The sequence below is a fragment of the Acomys minous genome (genome assembly GCF_964271855.1).
Source record: "Acomys minous genome assembly, chromosome: 3".
NCBI lineage: Eukaryota > Metazoa > Chordata > Mammalia > Rodentia > Muridae > Acomys > Acomys minous.
Window position 1 is genome coordinate 37,786 of NC_140485.1, and position 25,146 is coordinate 62,931.

At 44.0% G+C, this 25,146-nt stretch overlaps 1 protein-coding gene across 1 annotated transcript; it reads left to right on the top strand.

Moving 5' to 3' along the window:
* Positions 1-1,603: 1,603 nt before the first annotated feature.
* APMAP (adipocyte plasma membrane associated protein) lies at positions 1,604-24,921 on the top strand. Its single transcript, XM_084775472.1, has 9 exons — positions 1,604-1,776; positions 9,241-9,357; positions 14,890-15,005; positions 18,359-18,451; positions 19,535-19,651; positions 20,712-20,886; positions 21,369-21,503; positions 21,903-22,095; positions 23,884-24,921. The coding sequence occupies exons 1-9, from the start codon at positions 1,685-1,687 to the stop codon at positions 24,091-24,093; spliced, it is 1,248 nt and encodes a 415-aa protein (XP_084631598.1). The 5' UTR covers positions 1,604-1,684; the 3' UTR covers positions 24,094-24,921.
* The last annotated feature ends 225 nt before the right edge of the window (positions 24,922-25,146 follow it).

The window sequence follows — 25,146 nt, forward strand, 5'->3', positions numbered from 1 at the left end:
GGATCCCTTCAAAATTGTGTGGGTAAGTATAGGAAATCTCCACTTCCCTTGAGCTAGAAGGAAAATAGAACATTAAGGTGGCATCCTAGTGTGATCTAGTGCTGAAAAGATATTGGCATGTTTGTTTCTGCAAAAGCTTCAAGTGCTGCGCTTTGTTTTCTCCAAATTATTTCTTCTTTTTAAACAATTTTAAACAATTTTAATTTGTTCACTTTACGTCTCAATTATAGCCCCTCTCTCTTGTCTCCTGTCTCTTCCCAGTCCCACCCTCCCTCCTCAACCTCCTCCCCTAGTCCTGAGAAAGGGGGAGCCCTTCTTCCTTAACATCTGACCTCAGCCTATCAAGTCTCACGTGGACTGCCTGCATCTTCTTCCTCTGTAGCCTGGCAAGGCTGCTCCTCAGGGAAGAGTGGTCAACGAGTAGGCATCAGAGTCCATGTCGATGGTAGCCCCTATTCCTCATATTATGGGACCCACTAGGAAACTGTGCTGCCATAGACTACATCTGAGCAGGTCTAGTTTTTCACCATGCATGGTCCTTGGTTGGTGCATCAATCTCAGTAGCACTGCCCCCGCCCCCATTTATAAGCAGATATTAGCTACATAGTACAGGATAACCACACTACAATGCACAGTCCTAAAGAAGCTAAACAGCAAGGAGGGCCCTAGGGAGAATGCTTAATTCTCATTCAGAAGGGCCAACAGAACAGACATAGGAGAAGGAACAGGAAGGGCACCTACTACAAAGGTCCTCTGAAAGACTCCACCCAGCAGGGGATGGAAGCAGATGCTGAGCATCACAGTTCAGGGTGGAGCCCAGGGAGTCTTATGGAAGAATTGAGAGCTAGAAGGACCTGGAGGGGACAGAGGCTTCACTTTGAAACCAGCATCCCAGAGATCATTCCCAACTTAGTAACAGCACTTGGTTACTGCTGCCTCCCAATCCTACCCCAGGATCTCATTCCTTCACAGGTCAAATGCTTCCACAAGGTCAAGTTTCTCTCTTTAAAGCCATCAGTGTATTAAAATTTACATGTATTGAAGTCATGGCTCCCATTAGTTTGAGAAAGGAGGGTTTTACCAGTGGTCTGCTTACCTCAGCTCCTGGAATATGTCTGACTCATAGTAATACCGTCTGGTGCTTGCATCATGATTCCTAAAGTTTTGATACTTGGGCCTGTCTTAAACTCCCTTTAGAAATTATCAAATGCCTGTTGTATAAACACTTGAAGATCTAGTACTCAACATCTGATCTTAACCAAAAGGTCACATTTTGACATTACCGGAGGAATCCTTTCAGAAAAGATAACTCAGGCGGGGATCATTGCACGCCAAGAGGACGCACGCGTAATTTTTCACACAGTTCGTAAAGAGTAAGTGGCATCCTCTCTCTTCATGCATGCGTGTTACATCATGGCCCGGCACACAAACCTGAGGGGGACTTGGACTACGATCTGGGCAGTAAGACTCGGTAGGCTGAGGACAGGACCCTGCACCTTTCGCCTACTGCTGTTGGCGGGGACCGGGGGTGGAGCCGCATCTCTGCCAATCTCTCCGAAGGGCGGGGCCTGTAGTGAAGCTCGGGCGTTAGGCTGTGCGTCATTTCCTCGCGGCAGGGGGCGGTTCTTGGACCCACGCTGCTCTGTGCTGGGTGAGGCTGTGGAGCCAACGGCCGGGCTACAGGATGAGTGAGGCAGACGGGCTGCGGCAGCGCCGGCCCCTCCGGCCGCAGGTCGTCACGGACGATGGCCCGGCCCCGGAGGTCAAGGAGGGCAGGTAGGCCGGACATGGGCTGGGAACATCTACCCCATGGACAAAAAATCCTCTTTATTAATCCCACTTTGCCCGAGGAGCGGGGTTTGGACCGACCGGAGGCATCTGCGGGGCCAGGTCTCGCGTGCGCTCGGCTTGCCCACTCTCTCGCTTATGAGGGCTTTCCTGACATTGCTCGCAATCCAGCCGCTAGAGCCATTGCCTTTTGCTTTTCCTTAGTTCCACGCGTCTTCTCGACTTGTCCTTGCTAGCTGCTCTGATACTCCTGGGATAGCCATCCGGCCACTGTCCTGCCTGCGCCTTTCGGGTTCCCTGTTTTTTATTTTTCATTGAAGAGAAATCAGAAAAGACGCAGGGTCCCCTTCCTGCTAAAATCCACCGTCTGCTGCAGCGCAGGGTTAGGGTTAGATCCGATGTGACAATGTTGACATTTTTTCCCCCTGAGAGTGAATCCCTGAGAACCGAAGTATTGCAGGTTTTTCTGCTCTGGACAGTAGTTACTGACAACTAGTAAAATTTTGACCCCAGTCTTTTGTTTGTTTGGTTTTTTGAGACAGGGTTTCTTTGTGTAGCCTTGGCTGTCCTAGACTCACTTTGTAGACCAGGCTGGCCTCGAACTCACAGCAATCCTCCTGCCTCTGTCTCCCGAATGCAGTGCTCCATTGACCCCAGTCTTTCAGAATACTCATTTAGCTAAAATCTGAAGCATGCTCCCTAAACTCCACTATAAGACATTTAAAATTCACTTTTTCAACTTCGTAATGTGAATTTTGTACTTTGAATTTCTAGATCAGCCTCAAAATTGTGTAATTGACTTATATGATAGAAATAATTGGAAATATTAATTTGGTCACCAGCAGTGTGATGAAGGATGTGCTACATACTGGATGAGAGACAGTTTTTGATGATCAGCTTTGATTAATGATAATAAGATAAACACACATCATGCATTGGCTTTAGAACTCTTTCCAAAGGAGATTGTTAAAGAACAGGAAGGTGCTAGTATGGGTCTTGGCTAGGGAGACCAGCCATACTAGGTTGCCTTGGAGTCTCATCTCCGAGGACTCACCTTGCTAAATGTGGGTAGATAGGACAAATTGCCCACTCTGCTTGTTGTGGATATTTCGAATTAGTTGCTAGTGTCTCTTTAGAATGGATAGGCAGGAGTGGCCAAGGCTGACTGCAGAAACTAGGAGAACTCGAGACGGAACAGTTGAGGGCCCTACTCAGGCATTCTCAGAGGTGCAGGGGTTTGAAGTCTGGGGTGCCCTGGGATTCTTGGTAGACAGGCCTAACATTTAGAACAGCTGCTGTAACACTCTGATCCCCAAGTGAAAGGGCATATTAATTATGTTTTTTTAAAGGTTCTCTGTGGGATTTCTTTGTTAATGACTACAAATTAGATCCAAAATGGTTTCTTTCCCCCTGATCTTTTCCAGTGTCTTATGTTTGTGCCTACACTGTTTTGACTTTGCTGTTTGTAAACATGTTTCTTACTATCTTTTATCTTTCTTAAGTTATTTGTAATGGTTGCTTTCAAAGTGAGTTCTTGTCATCCACTTTGCTAAACCTATTATACTATTCTTGTCTTCCTTGATCATCAGCAGTTCTTTGTGTGTGTGTGTGTGTGTGTGTGTGTGTGTGTGTGTGCGCGCGCGTGTGCATGTGCATATAATTGGAATAATTTCTAGTAGTTTGTTTAATTATTTTCTTGCTTACCATAAGGGTCTAGGATTGAATGTGAATCAGGAAAGTTTTGTGAAGAAATCTGAAACTTGGGGCCTCAGAGGTAGGATATTTTACCTAGTACACTTAAAGTCTTGGGTTTGATCTTCAGTGCAGAAAATAAAAAAAGAAAGCAAGGAATCTGAAGAAAGTATAAGCAAACAAAAAGTTAGAAAAACTGACTTAAAACAAGTGGCTTTTTTTTTTTTTGATTGCACAGTTTAGTGTGAATTTTGTAGACAACAGGGTTACAGTGTCAAAATCCCAGACATGCCTCAGAATGGGGTGGTGGAAACCTTGCTTATCAGACTAGAAGAAGGAAAACAAATTTTAATGGTGGAGGGTGCACTAAGCAGTATTCTGGGAAGTGTCTTGACTTGCAGGAAAAGCAATATTTACTCTGACTGGCAAGGTCACTGAGGTCTCTGTGAGTGAAATGGTGTGAATGAAGTTACAGACTGTAAAGGTGAGATGACAGTAACTGAAGGATGGCACTGGCAGCTGCACGGTGATTGAGAAGCATTTTCCAGAGTTATGCTTTGAAAGCAAACTTTGACGTTAAAGCTTCCGAGTGTCTGAATGGGCTGCGAGTGGAATTTAATGGGTGATTCCTTTTATTCAGGGTGAGACACAGAGTGGGGCAATCCACTGCTTGTTAGAGTTACTGCTTGCTATTGTTTTTCCCAAATGCTTCACGAACTGCATTGAAAGAGAACTCTTTCACAAGGAGATTACTTTTTGAGACATTCTTCTGCCTAGGACGGAAGGCTTTAGCTTTTAATGTGTATAACTGTTGAGGAGTGTAGTATATATTGGGAATTTAACTGTGTTTGTCAGGGCTAACTCCTATTTTCCAATTTAAGATGGAGAATAAGAGAGTTAGGATTTTTTTTGTTTTGTTTTGTTTTTTCGAGACAGGGTTTCTCTATGTTATCTTGGCTGTCCCAGATTTGCTTTGTAGACCAGGCTGGCCTCAAACTGACAGCGATCTGCCTGCCTCTGCCTCCTGAATGCTGGGATTAAAGGCGTGCATCACCATGCCCAGCTGGATTATAACGTTTTTATCTCGGCACAGTCTAAGTGTGTCTTCAAATGGGCCTTTTAAGTTAGTTTTCTGTAACTGCTCAGTTAAGACATTTAATTTCTACCAGCCTGGTGGTGGTGGTGCCACACACCTTTAATCCCTGCACTTGGGAAGTAGGGCAGGTGGAGTTCTGACTTTGAGGCCAGCCTGTTCTACAGAGTGAGTTCCAGGACAGCAAGAGCTGGACTAAGAAACCCTGTCCCCAGGGGTCCCGCTCAAACTAAGGCACCAGCCAAGGACAATACAGGCGGTAAACCTTAAACCCCTACCCAGATCTAGACAATGGACAGAACACTCTCCACAGTAGAGTGGAGAGTGGGATATTACTTTCTCACATACTCTGGTGCCTCACCTTTGACCATGTCCCCTGGAGGGGGAAACCTGGTGGCACTTAGAGGAAGGACAGCAGGTTACCAAGAAGAGACTTGATACCCTATGAACATATACAGGGGGAGGTAATATCCCTCAGGAACAGTCATAGGGGAGGGGAATAAGGGGAGGGAGGGAAGAATGGGAGGATACAAGGAATGGGATAACCATTGAGATGTAACAAGAATAAATTAATAAAGGAGAAAAAAATTAAAAAAAAAAAAGAAACTCTGTCCCCAAAATAAAAAACAAACAACCGCCCCCCTCCAATATTTACTTTTTTTCAGAGAAAAATATGTGAAAAATGAGCAAATTCAAGGTTTAGTCTCTTTAAAAGATGAGATCTGTTGCTGTTTGGCCTCTGTGCTTCCTTGGCATCCAGAGTTGCTTGTGCAACCCCATGGATTTGGAGCCAGCAGATTTCTTTCTGCAGATTCACAGATTCAAAGCCTTGTGGCTCTTGAAGGCCCTGTGGTCTGGTGTTCAAACACAAGGAGAGGTGGAGAATACCAACTTCAAATTTGGCTGGTAAAATGTCGGGGGATTTTGTAAGGTGTGGCTTTTGCCGTTGCATTTGTCAACACAGGTTGCATCACTGTGACTGTGCCCTTTCCCATAGAGACTGCAGGCAATTTAGGGTGTGAGTGTCCTCGAGGGAGCAAGTGTTGCTCCAGACTCTTCTTAAGAGATTTGGACAAACAAGTAAGTTGCTCAGGCTGCATCTGGAAACTAAGTTGATTGTGTGAGGATAGGATGGGAGTGTGTGGTGTTCTGTAAATGAAAACATAAAGATGTTCTTTCTTTAAGCTAAATTATGTGAGTGCACAGACTGAGGAAAGCCTACATAGAGAAAATATGGAGGGCTTGAAGTGGATTGTGAATTCCCAGGATCAGTAGTGAGGTCAAAAGAATTAACCTTAGGTTAAATAAGTGTTCGAGAGCAGTTTGCCTCATGTGACAAGCTCTCTCCATCTCAAGTGCTTAGAAGCTATACCTGTTTAGTGCCTACTTTGTTTTCATCATCAAGGGAGATTTTCTGGACAAGTTTTCATAAAACTTGACCAGTTGAGTGGTAGGAACACATACCTTTAATTCCAGCATTCAGGAGGCAGAGGCAGGTGAATCTCTGAGCTGGAGGCCAGTCTGGTTTATAACTGAGTTCCAGGAGAACCAGGGCTACACTGAGAAACTCTCTTTTGAAAAAAAAAATTAAAAACAAAAAGCAAACAAACCACCACCAGCAGCAACAACAAAAACCAAACCAACAAATCAACCAACAAACCAACCAAAAAACCCATCAGAATTAAAATTACTAGTAGAAACTGGATAATGAAGTCTGGGGGGAAGTTAGATAAGATTAATGTTGTCCAGCTGTGCATCAGGAACCAATGACAGGGAAGAGGGTTTCCAGGCTCACTCTGGACCCATAGACCAGAATCTCTAGGCATTGTTTAAAGCTGTGGATATGCTGAGCATTGTGGCACACGCCTTTAATCCCACCTAGTATTTGGGAGGTAGAGACAGGTGGATCTCTGTGCATTAGAAGCCAGCCTGGTCTACCTATCGTGTTCCAGGACAGCCAGAGCTACATAATAAATAAACCCTGTCTCAAAAACCAAAGCAAACCAAAACCAAGCAAGCAAACAACTAACCAACCAACTAAAAGCTGTGAAGGGTGTCTTGATGGGGGAGGGTAAGGTGGGAGACCCAAGGGGGGATACTCAGGGGGGGCTCCTAATCTTCTTCAGCTTTTATCCTGTTAACTGTAAAAGGTTAATAGTACTAGGGCCCAGCAAGTCTTGCCAGGGGTCCAGTGATGTCACTCAGTGGTACAGTGTTAGCTTAGCATGTAAGAGGCCCTGGGTGCCACCTCTTGGGCTACAAAGTGGAGAAAGGGTGCTTGCTCAGATCCTGACAAGATGGGAGATGTGGGATACCCACTACATGTCATCTTTGGAATTCTGGCTACTTTTTCAGCTGTAGGCATTGTTGCATTGAGTCCTGGCTGAAATTAATTTGGACACAAATTGAACCTTTTGCCATGCTGTGAAGAGGCAGTGACTCAAGTAGAATGTCACATACTCTGAATCAGATCACCAACTTGAGAGATTTTAAAATTTTAAGGTACAGGGGCTGGAAATGTAGCTTAATGGGACAGTGCATGCTTAGCATGTACAAGGCTCTGGGTTCCATACCCAACACCCTTCGTCGCATGTAATGAACAGTGTGATAAAGGGGTCATGTGAGTCTGAGACAAACTAGGAGAATTTGTTTTGCAAGGCAGTGAGAAAGAAAACTGTACTTTGGTTAGATTTTTGTGCTTGTTTTGGTTAATGACAACTACAACCACAGGCCTGGGATTATATAACCTGTTCCTCCATTGTTTCAGGTGAAGTAGATGATTGCGTAAGTGTCCTTTAAAGGATATGGATATCCTGGTTGGCACAGGCACAGCCACAGCAGCAGAGGCTTTAAGAGTGTGGCCTGTTTAGTCCTCCAAGCCCTGGGCGTGCTGACAGTGGTAGAACAGACCAGCATGAGGCTGCAGGCTGACACCTTTGGAACCAAGAGATCTGGACAGAATTGCTGGACAAGTGGCAGTTGCTAATAAGAAGCATTAGAATGAAGGATTCTGGGTTAAAGTTGCCAAGTTGTAAGTTAGAGAGGGAGGCTAGTTACTAAAAGTTGTATGCTGTGTGGTTCCATCAATATGATTCTTGAAGAGACATAGCACCATGGCCCTTTACAGGGCTCTGGGTGAAGACATCTCCCGCTCTCTACTGTTGCTAGTGTGGACGGCAGGCGTAGCGTCCTCTCTGTTCTACTGATGTTCTTGCAGTTTTGGCAGTGGGCACTGTCTGTCAAACCAAAACCCTTCCCCAAACTCTTCCCTCAGATCTGTTCTGTTAAATATGTTCTTCACTTTTTTCTACATTTTACTTTGCTCAAGTTAACTTAAAAAAAAAAGTGTGTGTGTGTGTGTGTGTGTGTGTGTGTGTGTGTGTGTGTGTGTGTGTGTGTGTAACTGTGTAGGCATCTATGCCACAGTGTGTGAAGATTTTCTTCTACCATGTGGGTTCTGAAGATTGAATTTAGGTTATCAGCTTTGGCAGCAGACCCCTTAAGCTAGTCTTATTCTTTACTTTCTTGAGACAGGTTTCTCTGTGAGGCCTTAGCTGTCCTGGAATCGATTTGTAGATGAGACTGGCCTCAAATGCACAGACATCTATTTGCCTCTACCTCCCAAGTGCTGGGATTACAAATGTGTGTCACCATGCCTGACCCTCAAATTAATCTTAATGTCAGGTGGTTAGTAAAATTCCAATGTTTATATAAGGAGATAATAATTCTGTGAGGTTTAGCAAGAGGCCAAAGGTTGTCACTTTTTTTTTTTTTAAACCAGATAAGAAGGACAGTGTGTGAGTTGTTCTAGTCACTGTCATGATTGGGACACCAAAGATAGTGAGCTCTTAGGTTCATAAAGCTTTTAGGATTTTGTTTTCTTTTGTTTGTTTTTTTGAAATAGGGTTTCTCTGTGTAACAGACTTGGCTGTCCTGGACTTAACTTTTGTAGACCAGGCTGGCCTTGAACTCATAGAGATCCACCTGCCTCTGCCTCCCAAGTGCTGGGATTAAAGGCGTGTGCCACCATGCCCACCTATCTTTTAGGAATTTTAACTGCAAAATCCATGTGAATTCCTCAGGAGCATCTGCCAAAATCTACCAGAGGAAGGGAAAAGATTTCCTTTAATTCCTAAAAAGTGGAATTAGGGGCTCAGAGAGTTGGCATGGCTTCTGTTTCCTTCATGAACATCTCAGTCTACCCTACCCCTGTTTCCTCACCTTCTCTGTAGGTGAGTGTGTGAATATGTCCATCACCTCCTTGCAAGTCTTTTTCCCACCTGTTCTGAGGCAGACTCTTGGAATGTAGTCCTAGTGTCATTAAATGTATAATCCTCCTTTAGACTTCTACTGCTGGGTTAAGGTTTGTGAGCTGGGCCTGGCTCTCCCATTACTTTGTTTTACATTGTATTCATCAATTCTTTTAAGTTTTTCCTTTGAAATTGTGCTAGGAGAAAGAATATCTGGACTGTAACTGACCAGAGTATTTCACACAGCTGCAAGAGTTTACACAAAGATTGACAGACTGCTGAAGTTTAACCCTGAACCAAAAAACCTTGCAGTGGGAAAACTGGGTGAATGGTGTGCTTCAGAGCAGGCCTCCAGAGCAGCCAGGCTTGTTGCTGTGTGTGGCTGTTGTCATTGTCGCTCTGTTTTATTTCTGGCAGTTCCTTTAGTGGCAGAGTTTTCCGGATGACCTTCTTGATGCTGGCTGTTTCCCTTGCCATTCCTCTGCTTGGAGCCATGCTGCTGCTGGAGTCCCCCATAGATCCTCAGAGTCTCAGGTAAATACCCAGTAATTTTGGGAAGGGTTCCCCCACCAAGTGGGGTTTATGATAGAATCACTGTGGCTTGGAACTTCTTTATGAATAGGAAGGAGAGCTGTTTCTTTAGCAGTTGAGTCCCATGTTCAGTTAGATACAACTCAGTAAATGTAAAATGTCCCTGCCACTGTAACAGAAATAGCTATAAAAATCACAGTAGGGAAGTTTAAGAGCTGCAAATAACGGACCTTAGTCCATCTGAAGTAGCAGATGATTTAAACCACCTTATGTAGCTTCTGTAAGTAACTAGTTTTTAAGCTCTTTAATAAGTAACTATGTAACTTTTAAGTTGTAATTCACCAGTGGAGGCCTGTGAGGAACTATATTGTAACTTGGAAACATTGTCATGCTTGTGATCAGCAGGGCAGAGTCAGGCTCTTGTTGTTTACTGATACTGAACTTGGGCTGGTTATAGAAGAGCTGTGTGGTTTGGCCTGGAGAGAGAAAGAGGAAAAGTGTAGGTTGAGATTTTCATGAAGGGGCTCTCAACTCAGTTTGCAGCGCCTACCTCTAGAAGTAAAGTGAAATCCTTGTTCTTCCATTTGTAAGAACATTCCATGGGTAAGTCTAACAAATTGACATAAAGAATTAACACAATAAATCTGCATTAGCAAATGTCAGATCATCACACTGAAAGCTTTTGAAGAGTCCTGGTTCCCCTTGGAGACACTAGTGGGAGTGAAGCCATTGAAGTTTATTTTAGATGAGTTAGTACTTCACATAAAGCTGTAAGGACTTCAGACAAGAACTTTGTCTCACTATGAAGCAAAGATAAGGTATACAACTGAATAATGCATTGGTGTTTTGTATATAAAAATTAAGGTTTTATATTGGATTCAGTTCACTAAGAATGTGTTCGGCAGCTAAGGTTCACTACATTCCAGGGGAATGTAGTGAATGAGGGAGAACAAATTTCTGATCCTAGATGGATATATGGGCGAGAGTCACCTTGTTTGGTAGATTTAGAATTACTACAGGTCTGGGGGTTGTGGATAGAGTACTTGCCTAGCCAACTGCAAAGACCCTTGGTTTGAAAACCCCAGTCAAAAACTGACTACAAATAAAGGTGCATACTGCTGTGGAAATGGGATTGGTTAGCTTGCATGGTATGGTCCAGGAGGAATGCTGGCCTAGTCAGCTTGAGGGAGTGGTTCTAATTATCTGTATTCAGTGGGTACTGTTTCACACTTCCTGTCTAGCCCGGGGGTAGTCTGGTAGTCTTCTCGTAGGCCCTACTTGACATGTAGAAGGATGTTTCAGTCCACTCCCAGCAGAATTGACCCAGGCCTCCTTAAATAAGATGGGGTGGACAGTGCGTATAGCTGGGATTCAGAAGCTTAGTTGGATCTAGTCTTATCAAATGGCGCAGCCAACAGCATGTTTGTGAGTTTGTAGTTGACTGAATTCCTTTGGTCTCCGGGAAGGCCAGTTTGTGTGTGGAAAGAAGCTTTGCTGGCAAGGGGGCATGTGGCCATGGCAGACAGAAAAACAGCTCAGTGAGGATTTGACATTGGACAAGGAGAGCTGATAGGCAAGAATGTCAGATGTAGATGACAGTCTCCAGAGATCAGAAATTACGAGAATGGGCCCCTAACAACAGAGCAAAAAGAGTAGATTGACTGAGAGCTCAAGATTAACAATGAAGTGAGGAGAAAAAACAAAGTAAATAAAGGCTCTGTTTGAGCCCAGCTGTGTGGGTGGCAGACAGTGGAGGAGGGCAGAGCTGCCAGCTTCTGCCTAGACTCTGTAATCACTATTAGCCAGGTGTGTGGAGTCCTTGGTAGCTAGGGCAGGGCTAGCAGGTATGGCTGTTTGTTTGGAAGTGGCTCACAGGTTACTGGATAACCTCCTGGGAGAGCTCAGAGCACACAGGTGTATGAGTAGCCAGAAAGACCATGCAGTTGGCAAGACAAAGGCAGGAGTGGCTGGTTGTGCAGTTGATGTTACTTCATAGGGAGAAAGGTTAACTGGAAGGCAAAGACCTGCTCTACAAAGCCACCTTCCTTTGCATACTTAATGTTCTATTGACAGAGTCTCTGAGGATACATTTGACAACATGGCGAGATGCGAACAGAATGACAGGGACTGTCGGTATGGTTTTATGTGGTAAGTGTAGGAGAAAGAAAGCCAGCATGAACTTAGTGATGTCAGCTTCAGAGAAGTGAGGCATCTGGGGACATGTGTGACTTCCAGGAAGTTTTCCTTAAGCCTGCCTTAGAGTGAGCTCTCTGTGGTTGTAGGCCACTTAGGCCGTTCTTTCCACTTGAAGGAGGTCAGAGTGTGTGAGGGGCATGGCTTTTCTTCTTCCCCTGTAAGTGAGGGTCCTACTTGGTTTAATTGTATGTGTGTCTTGTAATGCTAATTCTGTCAGTCTTCCCCAACACCCCTTCCCTCCCTCCCTTCTTTGTTTCTTTCCTTCCTTTGACAAGCTCACTTAGTATCCCGGCCCAGGCTAGAAATTGATTCTCCTGCCTCAGCTTCCTGAATGTTGGGGTTTCAGTGTGGCCACACACTAGTTTCTCTTAGCTTTGGGTATCCCTGATTATTCCTTTAGGCTGTTCTTTGGCTTATTTATGACCTCCTGAGTTCTCAGTTTTGAGTTTCACCCAAGTAGCAAGATATGTACTTCTGAAACACAGTGACAGTCTCAGCTGCCAGTGGAATTCATCTTCCTGTTGATTTTTAAAATGGTAGCAGTGAAACCTATTCTCCAAAATATTGCTATATTTTTTAACCTTAAATTTGATTTTAACTACTAAGTATATTTTTAAAATGCCTAGGAACTATATATCCTCCTATAAAAAAGAGTCTTTTTGTTCCTAAGTAAAAACTCAACTGCTTTTCCCTGCTCATGAGAGGTAAACTGGGATTGGAGGATGCTGAGCAAAGATCTGCTAAGACAGCATGCTACAGGATAGTGTCCTGGATATGGACACTTGTGTGAAAAAGACTTTGCACACTTAGAGTTGGCAGAACCAGCAAAGGGGTTTAGTAAACTTAATCTCACAGGAAAGAGCAAAACATGATCCTGGCTGAAAAACAACAACAACAACAACAACAACAAAAAGATAAATAACTGGACATGAACAGTACAGCCACACCACAGAGTGAGCAGGGGTAAGGAAGTATCACTGCCTGTGGCCTGGATGGTCCGGTAAAGCCCCAAGACATTGTCTTATGTCTTCCTGGTGGCTTTCCTCTGCTGTCCACTACTGCCATGAGGGTCTTGCTTGTCTGCCCTTTGCATTTTGCATCCAAGTCTGCCTGTCCCCTGTCCTTACCCCAACCCCCCCAAAGCCCCCAAAACACAAAACAAAACAAAACAAAAACCCTTGAGACAAGGTTTCCCTTTGTAGCCCAGGTTGGCCTGTGGCTTGTGGCAATTTTCCAGCCTTAGTCTCCTGAGTGCTGGGAAGATAGGCATGAACCACTTATGCCTGGCTCTAAATTTTTTTGTTATCTACCTACAGAAATTGTCCTCAGGCTGCCTATAGGCAGGGACAAATACTTCTTTTTATTTATTTATTTTATGTAGATGAGTGCTCTATCTCCATGTATACCTGCATGCCAGAAGAGGGTATCAGATCACAGTATAGATGGTTGTGAGCTACTGTGTGGTTACTGGGAATTGAACTCAGGACCTCTGGAAGAACAGACAATGCTCTTAACAGCTGAGTCATCTCTCTAGCCCACAAACACTTCTCAAGGACTTCCTGAGTGGAAGGACCTAAACCAAGGTTGAACGTCTTCAGCCTTGGCGTTATGCCCAAACATGGTTTGCTTTGCACACTGTTTGATGGTTGGGCCTGCCAGGGTCACAACTAAATTTTTTGACCAAAGTAGGCAGACTACTTACTTCCTGCCTCCACCTTTGGTACTGAAACTTCCTAGGTAAGCTGGAAGAATTTGCCCTCATGGCTGGTAGAAAGCCACAGTTGAGAGAAGGGTAAAACGGTAGGAGAGAAAATTTAATCCAAATGTGGTGCTGACTCAGAAGTGGCAACAGGAGGTAAAGTACATTGTTATGAACTGAGCGGTGGGCAGGACAGAGAGCTTTTTACCCCCCACATTCTCAGCCACCGGCCAGTGGCTTGATTCTCCTTCTTGCTGAATGGCCAAGGTTGTGGGGAGGCTGGGAAATATTTCTTTTCCTCCTCATTAGTGGTATGCATTGGGAACTGCCTCTCAGCCATGTTGTTGCGATATAACAGGGGGAAGCAGGAAGGAATTCCTGGTCAATACAGTATCCCTTCTAGTGGGGCCAGATAAACAATAGACACACCAGAAAGCAAATCCAAAAGTACATGAGATGATGATAAATGCAGTGACAAGATTAGAGCAAGTACTGGTCCAGGGAAGTGGCATTATTGTTGTTGTTGTTGTTGTTATTTGGAGACAGGGTTTCTCTGTGTAGCCCTGGCTGTCCTGGAACTTGTTCTGTACACTAGGCTGGCTTTGAACTCATACAGATCCACCTGCCTCTACCTCCCAGGTATTGGGACTAAAGATGTGTACCACATCTGAGGTGGCAAATTTTAAATTGTGTGCTCAGAGTAGGTTTGACCAAGGAGGAAAGAGGAGCTTATGAGAAAGTTAATGTTGAGGGCCACAGATACCTGTATCCAAGACCCTACAAAGTGGGGCTGGGGTAGGGAGCAGGAGAAACAACAAAGCAAGAGAGGTAACAGAACCAGACTGGCAGTACAGTGCAGACATATGTAGGGCAGCATAGAAGTCACTGTGGTTCTGAGTGAGATGGAGCGTTTGCAGGCATCAGCAGACAGATTCTGTGATGTGAAGCGAGCTTCTTGATTGAGGATAGACTGTAGGGATGAGGAAGCAGAGGAGAAAAGACGCTGCCAGGGCAGAGTGGCAGCTGAGGGCCTGGGAGGAAGGTGCAGTCATGTGTCTTTAGAAGTGGCTTCAGCCTTAGCTGGGAGCTATGACACCTTTCCTGTGGATGGGAATGAGTTGGGAGGAAAGTTGGCTGAAGTTACTCTGGTGGGGAGGATGGTCTAGGCCTCAGCAGAGTGTACCAGTGTGAGATCAGGAGCACTGGTGCTGTTCCATGGCCTGCTCCTTTCCTTACCTTTATACATGAAGCAAGAAGGTGGTGAGCTGTGGAAGGTAAACAGAGTTCCCTCCATGTCAGGCACACAGTACTAGGTATAGAACCTAGCTACAGGACTTTCTGCATTAGAGGGTGTGAGGAAGCCTAACTGTCTTGAGGCCCTGGATGGCGATGAGGCCCTTGGGATGTCTAGGGTATGGGGACATGCAATATTTCTATTTTTGTAATTATTTTCTACTATACTCTTTTCTGATATCCTTGAATTTTCTCCCTTAACATTTATTTTTATGGCATTCAAGGATGGTTTGGGAATATGTTCTGTATGTCAGAATAGGGAGTTAGACAGGCCACCGGTCCTCAGGAAACATTTTCCTTCATGGGTATTTTTATACACAAATTCCTGCAATTGTATTGTTTTGCAGCTTCAAAGAACCCCCTTTCATGTTGGGTGTTCTGAAACCAAATACGAAGTTGCGACAAGCAGAAAGGCTATTTGAAAACCAACTTAGTGGACCAGAGTCCATAGTAAATATCGGGGGTAAGTAAATCGGGACTGTGGAGTACACATAGCTGACTTTCAGGCTACTGTTGCTCAGAGTGGGTGGGTTCTGTGGGAGCAGCTGCAGTGGCACACAGCTTCTGGATGGGGGGGGGGGGCCTCTGGGCTTGCATCTCAGCTGTGAGTATCTCAAGGGAACAGCTCTCTTTATTTTCTCTGTCTGATTTTTATTCCATTTGTTGTTGTTGTTGTTGTTTGTTTGTTTTGATTTTCAAGAAATGGTTTCTCTGAGTAGCCTTGGATATTTTGTAGACCAGGCTTCAATCTCAGTCTACCTGCCTCTACCTCCTGAGTGCTAGGATTAAAAGTATACATACACCTCCATGCCCAGCTACATGATTTTGAGTTAATTTTTACAGAACACTTTTTTATGCTCAGTATTGTGAGGAGCATAAAGACAAATGCAGACACTGACATTGAGTTCATTTATTTAGTTAGGTAGGTGTTACTTGATAGCACCCTAGCTCTTTGCTCACTTTGTCTTTGTTTTGCATAGGTTTTATTTTGAAGTGAAGAGGAGTGGTTCTCAGTATTTCCACTAAACCCATTTATCTCAGCATGGGTTTCCTGAGAACAAGAATTGGGCCTAATGTTAATGTGTTTGATTCTAACAGCCAGGCGTTAGCCATTTCTTTTTTTTTTTTTTTTTTTTTTTTTTGGTCCATTCAGATGAGAATTGAAAGAACACAGTTAATGAGATGAGCAAACTTTGATTGGGGTGGGGATTTCTGAGAGGCAGCTTTCTAATGCAACAGCCCTGAGTCTATTACTTTACCTGGGCAGTGACTATGGACATTGTGTGCACCTATGTTTCGTTTCTCAACTGGCCAGGGCCACTGCTGCACAAGTGTTTGATAAACTCTTACCCTGTACCTGCTCTTTATCTCTTGAGACACAATGGCTGCTCTTTTCTGCCATTGTCGCTTTGTTATGTGGCTTGTGGAGTAAACTCTTCTTTTTCAGTAAGAGAAAATACTTCAAGGTAGAACTTCTGTTTCTCTTAGAAGATCTTGGCATTGTTAGTAAGTTTCATCAGTTCTGGCAATGAGCCAAACACTTGTTTCCACTGGAACTTGTAAGTGTTGGCTGGTGGATTTTGCTGCCTTACTGCCTTCTCCCTTCTCCATACTGAGGATCTGTGTACTGGGTGACATTTCTGGTGTGGACCCAAGAGGACCTCTCTGCTTTTGTTCTTGTAGACCTGAGGCACAGTTGGCACCTAGGCACTTGCTGCTGCAGCTTTGTTTGGAGGGAGAGTGTCCTGGGGGAGACTGGCAGGTGCTGACGGCCTCAGGACAGGTGCTAGAGGAGAGCAACCACCAATTACCATACTTCATTTTATCTGTTTTTGAGTGGGCCAATTTTAAAAATGTTTTTCAGCAGTTATGCTATTCACTAACATTGACAATTTGTAGCAGCAACAGTACAGAGATTCATTCTTTCTTTCTTTTTTCTTTGTTGCAGAGATTCTTTCTAGACAGTGAATTTTGAGTTGTTCACAAATAGGAATCCAGGATGAACTATGAGAGTTTGTACTCTCTGTCAAAAATGCTCAAAATGGTTTCAGTTTTGTATATTTATTTATTATTATTCTTTGATAATTGCAAACATACATATAATATATTTTGGTCATTTTAATCCCCCCTTATCCTCTTTGACTTCCTCTGAATGCCTTGTTTTTTTCTAACAAGTCTGTTTTCACATCTTTTTGTTTGTATATTTATTTATTTAAATGGCCCACTAGGCTTAGGTAGGGTTGTTTGCAAGAATATAGGTGGAGGTTACTTACCAGAGCATGGGCAGCATAACAGGCTGCTTCACTGAAGAAAGCTGCTCTTCTCCCTCAGCAACAGCTAGTTGCATCATCTCAGGGAGTTACTCATGAACCCTCCCTAGTCCATGATGAAATGTTGACAGGTACCATCTTACGTAGGTAACCATAGCTTCTGAGTTCATGAATGTAGCAACTATGTTGCATGCACAAGACAGCATTCCACAGCATTCTTCCTCATCCTGTGGCTTTTACATTCTTTCTGTCCCCTCTTCTGGGATGCTTACTGAGCATTGGAGTGTGGATGAGGGCTGAGCACTCAGCAATCAGTTATCCTCAGTAATTTGACCAGTTGAGAATCTCTGCATTAGCCACCATACACTGCAAAGAAAAGCTCTGATCAAGGCTGAGGGCAGCACTAACCTATGTGTACAAACATATATATTTAGAAGGCAGTTTGACACCATTTCTACTTAGCAAAACAGCAGTAGGTTCCCCTCCAGCATCTATGAGCAGCAGCTCCCCAGCCTTCGGCTTATGACCAGAGCAAACTATTTTTAAGATCTGTTTTAGGCTTACAATACTGGAACAAAAAGTAGAGATTTTATCAGAATGGATGTTGGGTTCAAACACAGGTTTAGCCTCTCTACTGTTGTCATCTTCGACCAGAGTTGGGCTATTATTCCCAGTGTCTGTTTTAATTAGGAGTCATTCTTGGCATTGTGGCATTCTATGGATTTGGACAAATCTGTAATGCCATCGTAGAGAATATTTTCACTGTCCTAAAATACACCTGTGTTCTCTTTCTCTCTTTAATTCTTGGCTACTAGTGACTTAAATTTATACATTGTTTGCCGCTTCCAGAACATTGTAGCATTAGAATCATACAGTCTCTTCCTGTTGCCTCTTGTATCTATGTTTGTGAGATACAGGTCTGTAGTTTCTCTTAATGTCTTCAATTAGGGTAATGTGGAAGTTGTAGTTTGTAGAATGAGTTAAGAAGTCTTGTTTTGGCTTCTGTCTTCTGAAGCACATTTTAGAGATTTGGCTGTAAATTTTTAGGGTAGAATTTAGCAGTGAGTCAACTCTTCAGTGATTGCTGCTTACTGTCTTGAAATATTGTTAATTATTTACTCAGTGTCTTTAACATGCATAGGTCTGTTCATATTGTCTTTCTCTTTGTACAGCTTTGGCCAGTTGTTTCCTTCAAGAAACTCAAGAGTCTTGTTACTTTAAATGCTTTTGGAGATAGGCTTTTTCTAGGTAGCCTTGCCTGTCCTGTTGGGACTCACTGTAGACTAGTCTGGCCTGGAACTCAAAGAGCTCCACCTGCCTTTGCCTCGTTAATGCTGGGATTAAAGGTGTGTGCCACCCCACCCCACCCCCTGGCTTGTTACTTTAAATTTTAAGAATTTAAAAATTTCCCATACATCCTTTTTTCATTGCCTTCAGAATTGTTATTTTCTTTTGGCTGTTAAAATATAAACAAGCTACCCCCTTTTAGAAAAAACATTGTGGCCAGTCCTTAAATGCTCTTTCCCACTTTTGTTTTCATTAACAGATGTGATGTTTACTGGCACAGCAGATGGCCGAGTTGTAAAACTTGAAAATGGAGAAATAGAGACCATTGCCCGGTTTGGTTCAGGCCCTTGCAGTAAGTTGGCAACACATCATTCAGAAAGCTGTTCCTTTTTCCTACATGTCACTTTCACTCTTGGAAAACTGTTGACCATTTGGCACATGCTGTTTTTGCCAGGAGGTTGTCTGGCCTGGGAGTGCCCAATGGACCCTGTGGTAGTTACTCTGATGTCCCAGCTTTCCAGCTATCATGTACTTCCTGGTGCCACATCCCCTCAAATATATCCCAGTCAGTTTGTGGTTGCTTTATGGGAACTTTAGCTCTTAATGGCGTGAGTGTGGGTGGTACTTAATATAAAGGCAGGGGGTTCCTGACTGCCTGGGGCTTATCTGTAATTCCTTAGTAGCTCCTCAGGGATTTCAGTATGTTACTCAGTTCTGAGTACCCTTAAAATCATTCAGACTTTGGAAGCATGAGCAGAAGAATCTCACTGTTTAAAAAATGGTCCATAGAATTCTTACTGCTTTTTATTAATTATTGTAAATTTTTATTTTTTATTTATTTTTTGTGGTACTCTGGGTGAAATTTAGGACTTCTTGATTACCAGGCAACTCTTCTTATGCTAGGTTACACAGCCTACTTAACAGATTTGATAGTTGGGACATTTTATAAAAATGATGCATTTTCATTTCAAAGTAGAAACAACATAAACACACAAAACCAAAATAAAAATCATTTAGGATCTTCTTCAGTGTGATTGTGCTGACATTTTAATGAGGTCCTTTTCAGGCAGCTTTGCATTCCCAGGCACCTGCATTCATACTCTAAATCTGCTTCTTTAGTCTGTCCTTTCCACTCCTCACAGTAACACCTGCACTCAGCACTGGGCAGTGGGCGCCCCTTATGGTGCAGGAGCACTCGCAGTCAGCAGAGAGCTCATTCTGTGAGTATATGCTGTGGTAGCACCTACAGTAAGCACCTGTTTTGAGCTCCTTGCAGTGAGCCTCTGCAGATCAGGTCTGGTTCTAACGCTGTGGTCTTTTTGCTCTGTACAGCATGGTGTCTGGTTAGGGAGGTATGGAAGAGATACTTGGACACTGAAGAGGGCACAGGTAGAATCTTGGAGCAGCCACCGATTCCTATCGTTTTTCTTCCTAGAAACCCGAGATGATGAACCTACTTGTGGGAGACCCTTGGGCATCCGGGCGGGGCCCAATGGGACTCTTTTTGTGGCTGATGCATACAAGGGACTGTTCGAAGTAAATCCTCAGAAACGTATGTTACAACTTGTTTCTTTGATACCGTATATACATAAAGCAGATTTTAAAAGATTGTTAAATACATTACTCAGGCAACTGCAATATTTTTTTACTAAATGATACCACAGGCATTGCCTGCAGATACTGGCTTGTGTTGGCTACCAGAGAGCTCCCTTTCTGAACCTGCTTTGGTTCCTACCCAGTTTTTCTCTGCATCTGTGTTTTAGCCACTGGCTCTCAGAAGGGTTGTGCTGTAAGCATCTGCTCCTCACCCTCCTGTCTGAGAGTCTTTTTTCCCCTCTTAGACAGTTCCTGCTCTTTGTCTTCTCCCTGGTGATGATCTTACCAGAACTGGTACTACAATAAGTACTCTGTGCTCTCCCCATGGAGGACACAATCTATGCATGGGGCTAGAGCACAGGCGTTGCAGACTGTCCTTTGCTCTCTGGTGGTTATGACCGGGGAGGTTACCCAGCCTCTCTGTTCTGTTTTCTGTGTAGTAGGGAAGGTTAATAGTGGACCTTGCCCATGGATTCTTGGATAGGGTTAAATAATAGTATATATAATATATGCCCTTTCTGTTATTTGAATTTTGAGCTGTGGGGTCTCACTGTATTGTCCAAGTTTGTTCCAGTTTTTAAGTTCAAGCCCTTCTCTCGTCTCTGTTTCTCATACCTAATACTGCAGGGTGTCCCTCATTTCTGCTTAGTTTTAAAAACTCAGTATTGTTGCTGCTTAATGTAAAAGCAGATAAATGGAATACTTGATATTTTTCACTCTCAAGCTAATAGTACTAGATCTATTTATTGCACTTAATAGTTTTTTTTCCCTAAGTTTGTTGGTCTCAATTAAAGATTGTGTTCTTCATCCTCGCAGATATATTCTGCCTTTAGTAAAGTTTAGTTTAAAAACAAAGCAAAAACCCAAAAGATTGTCACTAAGAGATGATAGCTAGGGGATTGAAAGCCTTGCTTTAGTTTTTTCTCTTGACATCAGTTGTATTGATTAACATTGTGAAATTATCAAGAAGCAAGTTCCTAAAATGACGATAAATCTTTAATTTTTTGAAACTTCAGGTGCAGTGAAGTTGTTGCTGTCCTCTGAGACTCCCATTGAGGGCAAGAAAATGTCCTTTGTGAATGATCTCACTGTCACTCGGGATGGAAGGAAGATTTACTTCACAGATTCCAGCAGCAAATGGCAGAGACGGGACTACCTGCTCCTGGTGATGGAGGGCACTGATGATGGGCGGCAAGTGTTCCTTTTAGGCCTTCTTCTCTTAGGGGATTAGCCGCAGGTGACAAGGGCAGTCCTTGTTTCTGCGAGAAGCCATAGTAGGGTCTCAGGACAGTGTGTCAAAATCTAGGAGGAAGACCTTAGTGCTCTGGAGTCACGTGATGCCCCACGGGGGTCTCCCTTTTCAGAGGAAATAAAATGAAGTCTATCCATGGGTATGGTTCTAGACAGAGTGGGCGAGGTCCACCAGCAGGCCTGGGTTTCAGGTCATGCCTCTAAAGGCTGGTGTACTGGCCCTCATTGCACTGTCAGCAAGGGGGACACTGGATCTGCGGTGGACTGGGAGAGCCCTTACTAGCCAGTCTGGGTTCAGGTCCACACAGATCCCTGACTTGGGTTATAACTCAGTGGGAGGCTGAATCACTTTCCTTTTTCCCCCTTTTCCCCCCCTCACATGGGCTTTTCCCCCTTGTGATACTGTGTTGGACTTCCCATAGCCTCTTGGAGTATGATACCGTGACAAAAGAAGTGAAGGTTTTGTTGGACCAGATGCAATTCCCTAATGGAGTCCAGCTTTCTCCTGAGGAAGACTTTGTTCTGGTGGCAGAGACAACCATGGCCAGGATACGAAGGTATGAACAGAGCTGTCAGTTTTTCTCTAAAGTTTGCCATGACCTGTGGTAGGATAAAAATGAGGTGGATGAATGTCTGGATGCTTCACGCCCCCTTTCTATGTAATGGTGAGAAAGTTGAAGTTAGACTGGGCTTCCTTCCTATGCCTCAGCCTTTGTGAGGGTCACAGTCCAGAGTGTCTTGATTTCACGCCATCTGCTTAGCCTGCAGTCTATTTCCCTGTAAGGTAGGGTTTGATTTTTCCTGCCTGTGTGGTCCTCAAGATGTCTGTCACCAGCCCTGCTTGCATTCATGACAAGACACATGTATAGTATTTTCCATACATTTATTTGAATTAAGATCAGTTTTGTGTTAAAATTTTTTCTTCTTCTCATTGCCTACTTGGCCATGTTTTTCAGAGTCTATGTGTCTGGCCTGATGAAAGGAGGAGCAGATATGTTTGTGGAGAACATGCCTGGATTTCCTGACAATATCCGTCCCAGCAGCTCCGGCGGATACTGGGTTGCTACTGCAACCATTCGTGCTAATCCTGGGTTTTCGATGTTGGATTTCTTATCTGAGAAGCCTTATATTAAGAGAATGATTTTTAAGGTAATTATGAAAACTAATTCCAAAAGAAAGATGAAATGAGTCTCATGGTTTATTGACCTGAATAGCTCTCAACACCCAGTTATAGTTGGAATATTTGGTACCTTGTCATCCCTGCTTTTAAGCACATTTCTGTGTTCACGTATAGATGTGTGCATATGTGTGAAGGTTAAATGCCAACCATAGGGGTCAGTCCTCTGGAGCCACTGTTGTGTTTTGTGAAACAGGGTCTCTCATCTGGGGTTCATTAGGTAGGCAGGGCTGGCCAGCCTCTGAGCCCTAGGGATCTGCTTGCTTCCATGTCCGCAGCACTGGCCGTTTGCTGTCACTTTTGGCTTTTTACCTGGGTGCTTGAGTGGTAAGTATTTTACTGACAAAGGGACTCCCTTAGATTTATAATTTGATTTTATTCTTTAGCCTAAATAGAAGTTGAAACATTTGAGCCCTCATTCTCTCTTCCTTTTGTGTTCTTGCTCCTGAATATTTTTCTCATTTTGCCTTGCTGACTTCAGAAGCCACCCCTCCCAGTTAGTCCTGTAGCTGTCCATCTGTAGTGGCTCTCAGCCTGCTCTGCCCTTCTCCATGCACAGTGAGTCTCATGGCTCCTTGGCTTCCTGGATCTTATGAGCCTCCCTCCAGTCTCTAGGAGGGGATGTTTTAATTATGAGAAAATGGCTACACAATACCAGAATTGCATTTTTCCCTGTTCAGAAGTTGGCCATTTCTCTGGGGAGTGCTTGGGCTTCTGGATGCCAAGTATTCATCTTTTTGGTCAGCACATTCATAGGTCCCTCAGGGGCAAAGCTAGGAAATGCAAGCATATGCTTTTTTATTTATTGTATTTACTTAAATTTAAAAGCCATAGTTAGCTTATGCAGATTACCTCTAGTGTAACTAAACTGTGAAGCACCTGGGTCCCCTTATCATGTATAGGTTTTCTTTGTTTTTGAGACAGGATTTTACTAATTGCCTAGATTCGAATAGAACTCGCTTTCTACCAGCCTCTGCCTCTCAAGTCCTGGGGTTACAGGTGCATGCCACTGTGCATAGACCATGTTTACTATTTAATCAATTTCTCGAATAAGTACAACCATGCTAGAGCCATTGCTGCAATCTGAGGAGACTCCGGCCTGGATTTAAATTCTACACAGGGTTGGTCCTTTCCAGTATCTGTCTTCATTGCCAGAAATTATGTATGTCTCTCCGTGGGATTTCTCTGCTTAAACTCTTTATGACCATCACAAGGCTACACATATTTGTAGCTGTACTCAGAGGTGCCCAGTTTAGTACTCTGTGCAGGGGGATGCCCATAGGGACTGCAGGCCAAGCTTCGAGGAAGATATTTAGAGGTAATACCAATAGGATACTAACTTAATCTTCCTAGTCTCTTTGTGAGTGTGAAAGGCTTTTAAAACTCCATTATTTGCCTCTTGCACTCCTTGAATATTTTAAACCCAGGTAGTAGACTTGTGGCTTCCTGTGTTTAGGCTGTGCTGGTTTTACCCAAGTGTTCTGGTAGGCAAAGACAGTTCTCAAGTTGCCTTTCTAGTGTCGTGAGCTCTTGGAATATGTCTTGTATTTTTCTGCAGTTAGCTAAGCCATTGCTGTCCCCATGCAAGCTTGGCCTTCGTGGTCTGATCTGCATGGGAATGGGGGGCCATGATTCTGCTCCTACCCTGTAGCACCTCCCTGTTCCTAGGGTGCTGGGCTACATTTAGATGATTTGAGGTTGTGTGATCAGTTTGCTTGCATTCAGAAGGTAAGCTCTCCTCCCTGGTACTTTGCTTCCAGCTGTTCAGTCAGGAGACAGTGATGAAGTTTGTGCCACGGTATAGCCTGGTCCTGGAAGTCAGTGACAGCGGTGCCTTCCGGAGAAGCCTGCACGATCCCGACGGACTGGTGGCCACCTATGTGAGTGAGGCACATGAACATGATGGACACCTGTACCTGGGCTCCTTCAGGTCTCCCTTCATCTGCAGACTCAGCCTCCAGTCTATTTAGCCAGCCCAGCAGCCACTCCACTGCATGCTGGGACTCCTCACACTCAGCCACCATAGATCTGGAAGGAAATGTGGACTAGCTCTGTCCTTGTGCTCCTGTAATGTTCTTGGAAGTGCAAGAGTAGCTGCTGCAACCAGGAGACGGTTGGCCCCCAAGGTACCTCTCAACCTGGACTTGTTGTCACTTTTAGAGGGAAATATTCTATCTGCTATGGGGAAGACAATTCATGGGAAGCCGTCTTCTCTTTAAAAATTATGCTAAATAAAAATTCTCTAAGACTTGGGAAATTTCATATAATTGTCACAGGGCTCAGGGTTTGATTATTAGAACAGGTGATTAGCTGTGTAAGGACCTTTCTGTTGCCATTGGCTCTGATTGCCGCCTTCAGTGTCTTTATTCTAAAGTGGGGTCATGCTGTTGGGGGTGGTGTGGAAGTGATAGTTGCCGGTGTGTTGAGGCTGCTGGCAGGAGCCCCTTGTTCTCAGGGGCCATGTGGTACGTGTGAGCAGACCTGGATTCCTGGGATTCCTCCACAGTAACGGGATGCCTTCCCTCTGCAAGCCCCTTTTCATGTCAGAGGGTGTCCTATTTCAGACTCCTATTTCAGTGGCCAAGAGGATTTCATTGGACTTCTTTCTGTGACTACCTCGTCCACTGGAATTGGGTGACCCAGCGAGTTTGTGTCTGCACAGGGGTGCTTTAGACCTACAGATGTGAGCAGCGACTTGTTGATGTAATGTGTGCTAAGCTCAGAGTTGCTTATTTCTTGGCAAGTATGTTTATACACTGGTCTTAATTTTGATAATAATAAAAATAATATTAAATACACTTTTCTGGTGGTTATTCCTTTTGATGAAATGGCCCAGGAATTTCTTCTTTACTTTAATTATTGTATTTTTCTGTTTTAATTACTTAACAGTGTCAGCATGACATGGAAAGGGTATTGTTTTAGGGCTAAACAGCCATCCAGTTTGTTTATAAGTGAATCTAGGGGCCCTCTCAGGGCACCCGGGTTCTCAGGTGGTATCTCCCAGTTTTGATTCATCCCAGATA

Excerpts from the sequence above, each read along its gene's own strand:
- APMAP (XM_084775472.1), top strand. The coding sequence starts at position 1,685 with ATGAGTGAGGCAGACGGGCTGCGGCAGCGCCGGCCCCTCCGGCCGCAG. Across the intron at positions 20,887-21,368 it reads GAGGGCACTGATGATGGGCG|CCTCTTGGAGTATGATACCG; the intron begins GCAAGTGTTCCT and ends GACTTCCCATAG. Across the intron at positions 22,096-23,883 it reads TTAAGAGAATGATTTTTAAG|CTGTTCAGTCAGGAGACAGT; the intron begins GTAATTATGAAA and ends CTTTGCTTCCAG.